The sequence below is a fragment of the Procambarus clarkii genome, chromosome 37 (assembly GCF_040958095.1).
Source record: "Procambarus clarkii isolate CNS0578487 chromosome 37, FALCON_Pclarkii_2.0, whole genome shotgun sequence".
Classification (NCBI taxonomy): Eukaryota; Metazoa; Arthropoda; class Malacostraca; order Decapoda; family Cambaridae; genus Procambarus; species Procambarus clarkii.
The window spans coordinates 26083529-26094328 of NC_091186.1; the positions used below are offsets into that span (position 1 = coordinate 26083529).

General features: G+C 42.7%; 1 protein-coding gene across 2 annotated transcripts in view; it reads left to right on the top strand.

Annotated features, from left to right (window-relative positions):
* The first annotated feature begins 2882 nt into the window (after window positions 1-2882).
* The window catches only part of LOC123765858 (uncharacterized), a 10220-nt gene continuing 2302 nt past the window's right edge, over window positions 2883-10800 (top strand). The window contains exons 1-5 of one of the 2 annotated variants that reach the window (XM_069337323.1): window positions 2883-3127; window positions 5269-5342; window positions 6129-6233; window positions 8342-8393; window positions 8794-8879. In XM_069337323.1, the coding sequence (XP_069193424.1) occupies window positions 5319-5342; window positions 6129-6233; window positions 8342-8393; window positions 8794-8879 (267 nt within the window). In that variant the 5' untranslated portion in view covers window positions 2883-3127; window positions 5269-5318. The remainder of the gene's footprint in view (window positions 3128-5268; window positions 5343-6128; window positions 6234-8341; window positions 8394-8793; window positions 8880-10800) is intronic. The other variant, XM_069337324.1, reaches the window with a different exon arrangement.

Below are 10800 nucleotides of genomic sequence, written 5' to 3' on the forward strand. Positions count from 1 at the left end.
GACTCAATTATTAATTTATGTTTTTCAAGATGAAGACGAATTATATTTGCTATTATAGATTCGAGTAACTTTCCCACAATAGACGTTAGGCTAATTGGTCGATAGTTAGACGCAAGTGATCTATCTCCTTTCTTAAAAACTGGTATCACATTAGCAACTTTCCAAAACTCTGGCACTCTGCCTGACTCTATTGATTTATTAAATATGGTTGATCACAAAGAAATCAGATTTAGCATAGAATGGAATAGACCAGGAGGAGAAAATTCTGTTAAAGTGCCAGATTTTCGAAAAGCTGATTTTAATAGCCTAAGAAATTTTTTGGGTCAAATTGATTGGAAAGTCTTGGGTATGGGGTGTGGGCCGGTCTTGGAGCGAGACATGAACCCAGCGATAGGTGACTTAAATGGGGATTTCGATGTGGATTCAATATATAACTTATTTAAGAATATTCTAAACAAAGCACAGGAACGTAGTATACCATACAAATTGAATAGATCGAATACTAATGACCCAAAGTGGATAACAAAGAATTTGAAGAACCTTATAGGTAAAAAGAGAGCTTGGTACAAAAGGATTAAAAATGGGGAGGTCACTTTAGAACAGGAATTCGTACAACTGGTTAGAAATGTTAAAAAAGAGATAAGGAAAGCAAAAAGAAACTATGAAGTTCGCATAGCAGGGCAAGCAAAGACAAATCCTAAAGGGTTTTTTCAGTTATATCGTACTAAGACTAGGGAAAGGATAGGTCCATTAAAAACTGAGACAGGTCAAATAACAGATAGTGATGAAGAGATGAGTAGTATTTTTAATAAATATTTTGTATCTGTATTTACTAAAGAGGAACTTAACAATATGCCTTCAGCCGAACAAGTCTATGTGGGTGGGGACGAGGACAGGTTGACGAGTTTAGCAGTTACCAGGGAGGATGTTCTTAAACAAATAGTAAAACTCAAACCAAACAAATCCCCAGGGCCGGATGAAGTGTTTGCCAGGGTGCTTAAAGAATGCAAAGAGGAGCTTTGTGACCCACTGTCAACCATATTTAATAAATCAATAGAGTCAGGCAGAGTGCCAGAGTTTTGGAAAGTTGCTAATGTGATACCAGTTTTTAAGAAAGGAGATAGATCACTTGCGTCTAACTATCGACCAATTAGCCTAACGTCTATTGTGGGAAAGTTACTCGAATCTATAATAGCAAATAAAATTCGTCTTCATCTTGAAAAACATAAATTAATAATTGAGTCGCAACATGGTTTTATAAATGGCCGTTCATGTTTAACAAATTTGTTATCTTTTTATTCTAGCATTGTTGAGGCAGTTGATAGTGGTAAGGATTGCGATGTTGCATACCTTGACTTTAGCAAAGCTTTTGATACAGTGCCACATGAAAGACTGATTAAAAAGATAGAGTCTCATGGTATTGGGGGTGCTATATTAAGCTGGATTAGGGCATGGCTATACCAAAGGAAACAGAGAGTTAGTATAAATGGAATCAAGTCAGAGTGGGAAAATGTTGTAAGTGGAGTGCCTCAAGGCTCTGTCCTGGGACCTCTGTTGTTTATAATATATATAAATGATTTAGATTCAGGTTTGAGTAGCAACATTTGCAAATTTGCCGATGATACGAAAATCGGTAGGGAAATTAATTCGGAGGAGGACTCACTATCACTTCAACTTGATCTAGATAGGGTTTTGAAATGGTCAAAGGATTGGCAGATGCAGTTTAATGCTGATAAATGTAAAGTTCTGAGGTTAGGTAATGATGATAGAGTTACAAGATACGAGCTAGATGGTGTTGTGATTGCGAAGTCGGATTGCGAAAGGGATCTGGGAGTTATGATTAGTAAGAATTTAAAACAAAAGGATCAATGCATAAATGTTCGTAATAAGGCAAATCGGACACTTGGATTTATTAATCGCAGCGTTAGTAACAAGACACCTGGTGTGGTTCTCAAGCTATATCTTGCTCTAGTTAGGCCCCATTTAGATTATGCAGTTCAGTTTTGGTCGCCATATTATAGAATGGATATAAATTCACTTGAACGTGTCCAGCGTAGGATGACTAAGTTAATTCCCCAAATTAGAAATCTTTCATATGAAGAAAGATTAACAAAGCTTAAGTTGCATTCACTGGAAAGGCGAAGAGTTAGGGGTGACATGATAGAGGTTTACAAGTGGATGAATGGACATAACCGGGGGGATATTAATAGGGTATTAAAAGTATCAACACAGGACAGAACACGAAACAATGGGTATAAATTGGATAAGTTTAGATTTAGGAAAGACTTGGGTAAATACTGGTTCAGTAACAGGGTTGTTGATTTGTGGAACCAATTGCCGCGTAACGTTGTGGAGGTGGGGTCCCTCGATTGTTTCAAGCACGGGTTGGACAAGTATATGAGTGGGATTGGGTGGTTATAGAATAGGAGCTGCCTCGTTATGGGCCAATAGGCCTTCTGCAGTTACCTTTGTTCTTATGTTCTTCTTATGTTCTCGTATGGGCCAATAGGCCTTCTGCAGTTACCATTCATTCTTATGTTTTTCCTTATAGCACTATAGTTATAAAACTCTAATCCACAATCTTATGATTAATATGGATCTGTGGTTTGTTTTGTGTTAACGAGAGAGGTTATCTTGAGATGATTTCGGGGCTTTAGTGTCCCCGCGGCCCGGTCCTCGACCAGGCCTCCATCCCCAGGAAGCAGCCCGTGAGGAGCCTAACTATAGCACTGTGTTGACATTCTCGTACACCGCTTATTGAAAATACATCGTTGGAGTAATCTCAGTGAATAGAGGGCATATTCAGGTGACAGCCGATCTGTTATCTAAGTCTGATTAGATATGTTGGTGTGGTGTGATAAGAGTGAGGGCGGAGATGCCTTTCTGACAAGCCTTCACTCCACCATCCTAAACCGAGTCGTTGTGGCGCTCCAGCGGTCGTGGTGCCGCTCAACCTCCAATCTATGTGTGGCCTCGTCTGTGGTAAAAAATAAAAAAGATCTACCTCCTCGTATCTACCAGCTACCACCTCGCATCTACTACCTACCACCCCTTCTCAGACAGGCTAAAGGACACAGCTGATAGGCCCTGGACAGAGGTGTTCATCTCATCAATTCGACTGACAAAGGCAAGTATTTTCGATCCTACAGTCACGTCACAGCCCCGCTCCTGTGCCAGGTAGGTTACGGGCTCACCATAGCCCCTGCTACTTGGAACTTGTTCCGAGTAGCTGAATCTATAACAACAACACCGATTCTACAGTTTCAGCCGCTCCTTTTGCCCACTGTGTAGCAGTAATGTGCTCTGGCCATGCGCCTCTCACTATGAGCAGGAATATTCATAGTACATACCTGCTATGTACTATGCTGGATACCGTACGTGTCCGGTATCCGGCCACTGGCTCCGCCATCACAAGGCCAGATATAGCACGTTAAAACGCGTATCATGAATATAGGATTAATTAGCAGAAACGCTTGCTAGACTAAGTAGAGGAGAACGGTAGCGTCGACACGGCTGCCATCTCAAGATTAACAACCCTTTCCGGGTGATGGGATGCCTGGCTTGACATCCCCTGACGTGGTAGTGGCGCTGAAGCGAATACAATCAGGTCTATCCGTAAGAAAAGCTCTAACTGGCCCACAGTTTGAGCGATCAAGCTAGAAATGGTAAACTTGAGAGTGGAGCATTCTCCACTAGCTTGAAGAGACATTGTACCTGTTGACTGCTGTCAATCTCACACATCTGTCATCTACGAGGCTGAGTGCGTGACAAGTTGACGCTGCAACATGGTGATTAAGGCCCACGTTAAGTCCCTGTCCTCAAAAACCAGTGGATATATACTTTCCGCTATCATTAAAAGTTGCGTCTCAAGAATCGCTAAGTTTACCGTGCTACAGATAGAAAATTGTGCAACATAGCCCCATGTTGCAACAGCATGATTAATGAAACAGTTGTTTACGTGTCTGACAACCCCTCCCCCAAGGCCAGGCTCGGTAATACAATGGCCGTTCCCAGAGAGACATTCATCCAATTTTAACAACCCGTTCTCGCAATTTTAATAAGTCAATATTGACTTATTAAATATGTGCATAGGTGACATACTTAACATAATAGATACCCTTAAAAAGATTCATAGAAAACACCGACCTTACCTAACCTACTTAGTATGTTAAGATAAGCATCTTATTGCTTCGTAATTACAATTATTACCTAACCTATAATAGGTTAAGTAATAATTGTAATTACCAAGCAATAAGATGCTTATCTTAAGATACTAACAAGGTTAGGTATGGTCGGTGTTTTCTACGAATCTTTTTAAGGGTATCTATTATGTTTAGTATATCACCTATGCACGTAGTTAATAAGTCAATATTGACTTTACGAATTTGCGAGAACGGGTTGAATTTTAAAGTATTGTGTATACAAAAATAGGTTCGTTCTCATATTTAAATTAATAGTATTATATATTACAGTTAGGTGTAAGTTAGGTTAAGTGTTTAAGCTCTTTTTGTAGATTATTTGTGTTTGAATTACGTACTTCAACGTATTTCACCCACGTACGTGAAAGCATTTACGGAGATGTGATTCGAACAAAGGTCGTCAGCAAAACAGTGCTCGAGAAATATCCGAACTTCATCAGTTGCGAATCGCGTGTAAACGGGTTTTCATTAAAAAATAGTGGTTTGGCGGCTGGATTAACGAACAATTGGCCTGTGCTGATGAGGACGAGTTGCAGAAGAGAGAATTTCCTCAGTAAGGAGCAGATAGTTGCACACCATCTAGAGTTCTAGAGAGACATGTTGCCGCACTTTTCACATCACCGCTAGCCGCCATGACGAGACAGCAACAGGTGTCACAGCTGCTCAGCGACCACTAGTGCATGTCTGCACTATACGTGTGACCGCAGCTCTTGTATGCTCCAGGTTAGATACTTATAAGTATCAGTGTGCAATTTTCGTCCTGGTGCTCCGGTGTTTCGTTGATGTCTTCCCAGCACGACATCAACCTAAAAATCACTATGACTTCCTCAAAAACCAAGTCCCCTAAGGACTGGCAAAGTCAACAATCACTATTAATATTAGAGTCCCAAATAGCTTAATAGAACAACTAAGTCCCCACCTGAACAAAAATATAACGTCACTTTAAACCACATAATTGCGCGTCAATATAAAGGATATAACACTGATAACATGATAACAGATCCACAATAAATCAATAATCTCACCTTAATCTACATGAGAAGTATACAACTTTATCTTCGCTCCTCAGAAGCTCAATACAATCCCAGCGACACGTACCAGGGACCCCAGACCAGTGAGATGGACCTCTCGACCAACCCACAGGTAACCTCGGACAGTACCAACTGTGAATAATACGTCCTACTCTCTCGAAGTACACTTAATAACAACTTGAATATCACATTCTGTGGTACACACTGTACTGGAACAGTGGTACACACTGTAGCTCATGTTCATTAAATATATTATCAACCCAGAATAATAACTCATTAAATCGCTTCAGTAAACACACGCTGGCCAACCCTCTAACACGTCTCTCAACGAACAGTTAACAGTTAGACAAGGCGCCCCCAAACGTCAATCAACCTTGTGACATTTAATAGTTCGCGCGTAAATACGGACACGCAGTACACACACAGATAAAGTGTATACAAATATATGTATATGGTCACTTCAAAAACATATTTATAAAGGGCATTGTTTGCACAATTTATCAACAAAATTAGAACACAGTATCATAATATCTGGTTTACGCTGGGTCATGACAGTATACAATTACGTGTGTTGATAAAAACTATTGATGCTAAACAGTCTTCGAAATCCCTCGTCTAGATTTATTACGGTTAACAGGACCGTAAATCCTCAATTGAATGGCACTGCTCATTGCACCCGGTGATGGAGACCATTTGGGTAGAAATGAGTAGACGTAGATGCAAGGTTGACGTTCTAAGACTGCTCTACCTGCTCTCACATCTGAAAGTGTATCCTGACGGTGGGAAGAGTGCAACCTCGCAGCCTCGTAGGGCCGGGGAGCCGGTCGGCCGAGCGGACAGCACGCGGGACTTGTGATCCATTATATGGTGCAACAATGGTAATGTTGACGTGTTGCAGATGCAGCAGCAGCAGCAGCCGGAGAGGATCCGGATGGAGAGCAGTCCTTGCTGCTCTTCTTCTTCTCTCAGAGTCACCATCTACGTGCTGGGAGCTCTAAGTCTGGTAAGTCTGGTCCTGGGAGCTCTAAGTCTGGTAAGTCTGGTCCTGGGAGCTCTAAGTCTGGTAAGTCTGGTCCTGGGAGCTCTAAGTCTGGTAAGTCTGGTCCTGGGAGCTCTAAGTCTGGTAAGTCTGGTCCTGGGAGCTCTAAGTCTGGTCCTGGGAGCTCTAAGTCTGGTCCTGGGAGCTCTAAGTCTGGTAAGTCTGGTCCTGGGAGCTCTAAGTCTGGTAAGTCTGGTCCTGGGAGCTCTAAGTCTGGTAAGTCTGGTCCTGGGAGCTCTAAGTCTGGTCCTGGGAGCTCTAAGTCTGGTCCTGGGAGCTCTAAGTCTGGTCCTGGGAGCTCTAAGTCTGGTAAGTCTGGTCCTGGGAGCTCTAAGTCTGGTCCTGGGAGCTCTAAGTCTGGTCCTGGGAGCTCTAAGTCTGGTAAGTCTGGTCCTGGGAGCTCTAAGTCTGGTCCTGGGAGCTCTAAGTCTGGTAAGTCTGGTCCTGGGAGCTCTAAGTCTGGTAAGTCTGATCCTGGGAGCTCTAAGTCTGGCTTATTCAGCTTCTCTGTTTTATTTGATCTCATTTATTCTTTATTTACGCCTCTTACTCTCTCCTTTCTCCTTATGCTCCTTGATTTATTACACTTACCTTCTCTTTACCACTCTCGCCCTCTATTTTATGGCCCTCCTCTTTCATTTTCTCTCCTTCTCTTATGCTTTGTTCATCACACAATAAATCTCAGTCAATCTCATATAAGTCCAGGACGACAGTTCTCCGACTGGGCCCGATTTCTCACAATCAAGACTGCGATATTTTATTGAACTACACTGTGTTTAGGTAAACAATAGGTGTGTTATCATCTGATATCCCCCTCTTTATCTGCGTCATAAACAGGCACGGAGTGGCACTGCTTGTCTCACTGCCTGCCTCACTAACCTGCATTCTCGTCCTCACTCATCCTCTGTGAGGTCCTGCTAGCCTACACGGGTCCTCACAGCACACACCACACACTGGAACATTGTTTGCCGATTCGTCTGTTGTGTCATTTCGTTTTCTTTAATTTTAGAGAAGGATGGGGTCCTGGTCAAGGTGAAATCAGTTCTTAAAGATACACCTGTATGTCCCTGTGGCAGCAGGCATGAAATAAATGTACACTTGTATGATCATGGCAAATGTTCAGCACAAAAGGAATGTACTCAGAAATTGATGCACAATCTACAAATCTGAAAATGCAGGCGATGAGTCACAATAACGTGGCTAAAGTATGTTGACCAGACCACACACTAGAAGGTGAAGGGACGACGACGTTTCGGTCCGTCCTGGACCATTCTCAAGTCGACACAATCGATTGGAGAATGGGTCCAGGACGGACCGAAACGTCGTCGTCCCTTCACCTTCTAGTGTGTGATCTGGTCAACATCTGAAAATGAAGTTATTAACGACGTTTCGCTCCGTTTTGGATCATTATCAAGTCGTGTATAAATGCACAAAAGCTACGACACTTGGATAGGTGTAGCAACATTTACACATACCCCAAAACTCGAGGCAAAACAGGGAAAAATGTCAACAAACTGAGAGACAAAGTAAAATAGTTGAGAAACTCATAGCAAAACATGATTTCAAGTACAAAGATAATGAGAAGGCAGGTGATCTAGATAGAAGCAGATAACGTAATCTAGATAGAAGCAGATAAGTTCCCTACACAGTGGTCAGAACCAACCCTACAATGTTTAGTTCTTTGGAAGTAATAATAATAACGAGACTGAAACTATCTCTCTCTTTCACACACAGAGATCCCACTAACGTGATGCATCAAATGAACAAATCCACAAGGGCAGTGACGAGGATTCGAACCTGCGTCTGGGAGCATCCCAGACAGTGTTGATTAAGGCAGTGTCTGGGATGCTCCCAGACGCAGGTTCGAATCCTCGTCACTGCCCTTGTGGATTTGTTCATTTGTTTATCTCTCTCTTTCTCTTAACTCTGTACTAACAATCCTCCGATCATACAATACCTTGTATTGAATCTTGTTGCAAGTGCACTCTTCAACACCACAATAATTATAGAGGTTTATATGAACCATATATATAGCATATATTTCATCATATATGACCTTCATTTCTTCACAGTTGGTTTGGGGCAATTGCATCGGCTTCACCCTGGGATACGCGGCATATGCAAGTGAGTGCTCTGACCTTTAATGTTGACCAGACCACACACTAGAAGGTGAAGGGACGACGACGTTTCGGTCCGTCCTGGACCATTCTCAAGTCAATCGGCTTGAGAATGGTCCAGGACGGACAGAAACGTCGTCGTCCCTTCACTTTCTAGTGTGTGTGGTCTAGTCAGCATATTAAACTATTATACTCATATAACACAAATAATACATTCATAATGTACTCATATTACTCACATGATACTCATATAAGGTTACTATTAAGTGTTCGTAGCAGTTGTTTGCATTCATCAAGACTCATGACGAGTTGCGTGTTTCAGAATTAGAGTGAGAGTAGTGTCGTACTGTTCCTGACTCCTCCTCATGTGATGGGAGTCTACTAACACCACACTCTCTCCTCTTCAGGTCTCATATTATATGGATCCATCGTCTCCATTCCGGTCAACGTGGGTTACATCTACGTCACTTGTCGCATCATCTTCCTCATCTCCGTAAGTTGGTGATGAGACACAATGAGAGATAGTCGGTTGGGTCCGATCTTCTTGATTTCCTGATCACCTCTGGATGCTACAGTGTCTCCAGCTTGTCTATGGAAGACAGCTCACAGAGGTTATCAATGGATTAGTTAGCTATTTAGAGCAACAGCTCAAAAATTCAATTTGTCCTTTAGTCGAGGGGTCAGTTTTCAGTGTGGGGAAACTACCTACAATAGGATGTATTTTTGGTATCGTGTGTGGAATAGGTCTTGCAATCAGTCATCAATATAGGGATGATTTTGATTCAGCTTTGGTGGGTCATTGCATTTATAAGTATAATGTATGCCAGCGTCTTTTCAGGCAACCTAAAGGGACACTCAATTTGGTTTTGAGAACGAATCAGAAATCCTAACGTTAGTGATTAACAGTTAATTTATTCATTAACATAATTTTAACTGACAGTGGGATTAACTTCACTGCCAGAAGTGTAATGCAAAATCTCAACAGAGCGACTTAAAGGAGTACAGCTGAACGGTTCTGGTGAGAGAGTGGTTCTCACTTAACACTGTATATTCTATAACTTCTATAACTGCTGACTGAAGTATTCTCTTGGGAATATATAATGTATACGTAGGCAGCAGGCGTTCCTATAAGCATATTTGGTTAAATATGACGACATTGCTGACATTGTTGATCTTATAGTATAAGCTTTCTATGCTTCTAACTATTTTCTTACTCTCGGGATTAAGAAGAGCAATCAAGTTACCGACATTCATCTTAAAGAAACTAATAATTGCAGGCGATGAGTCACAATAACGTGGCTGAAGTATGTTGACCAGACCACACACTAGAAATTGAAGGGACGACGACGTTTCGGTCCGTCCTGGACCATTCACAATCGACTTGAGAATGGTCCAGGACGGACCGAAACGTCGTCGTCCCTTCAATTTCTAGTGTGTGGTCTGGTCAACAAACTAATAATTATTGAAGGGTGTATTTTCTACAACGCTTCGTTCCACTCTGGAGCTTCTTCAGGTAAGGAATGAATATACAATGTTGCTATTGTTTTAGCTTCAGCTACTCGGAACAAAAAGTTTCGGGTAGCACGGGCTATGGTGAGCCCGTAGTGGACTTACCTGGCACAGGAGCGGGGCAGGAACTGAATATGAACTCTGGAATATACAAGGTGCAAATTTATCTTAAATACACATGTGAAAGAGGTGAAGTTGTGTTGGGGGTAAGATGAAGTAATCACACATAGGTGAAGAAATAGGGAATAATGGGGATAGGTGCCAATATGGCGGATGAGAGGAGTGTTCCAGGAAGCGAAGACAGGTGTTGTGGGGTAACACTACTCCCAACTTAACACACAGGTGTTAAAACACACAGGCATCACTGCTCCCCAGAGTAACACACAGGCATCACTGCTCCCCAGGATAGCACGACAGTGACGCCAAAGTCCCCAGAGTAACACACACAGGCACCACTGCTCCCCAGGATAGCACGACAGTGACGCCAAAGTCCCCAGAGTAACACACACAGGCACCACTGCTCCCCAGGATAGCACGACAGTGACGCCAAAGTCCCCAGAGTAACACACACAGGCATCACTGCTCCCCAGAGTAACACACAGGCATCACTGCTCCCCAGGATAGCACGACAGTGACGCCAAAGTCCCCAGAGTAACACACAGAGGCACCACTACTCCCCAGAGTAACACACAGGCACCACTGCTCCCCAGGATAGCACGATAATGACGCCAAAGTCCCCAGAGTAACACACAGGCACCACTGCTCCCCAGGATAGCACGATAGTGACGCCAAAGTCCCCAGAGTAACACACAGGCACCACTGCTCCCCAGGATAGCACGATAGTGACGCCAAAGTCTCCAGAGTAACACACAGGCACCACTGCTCCCCAGGATAGCACGACAGTG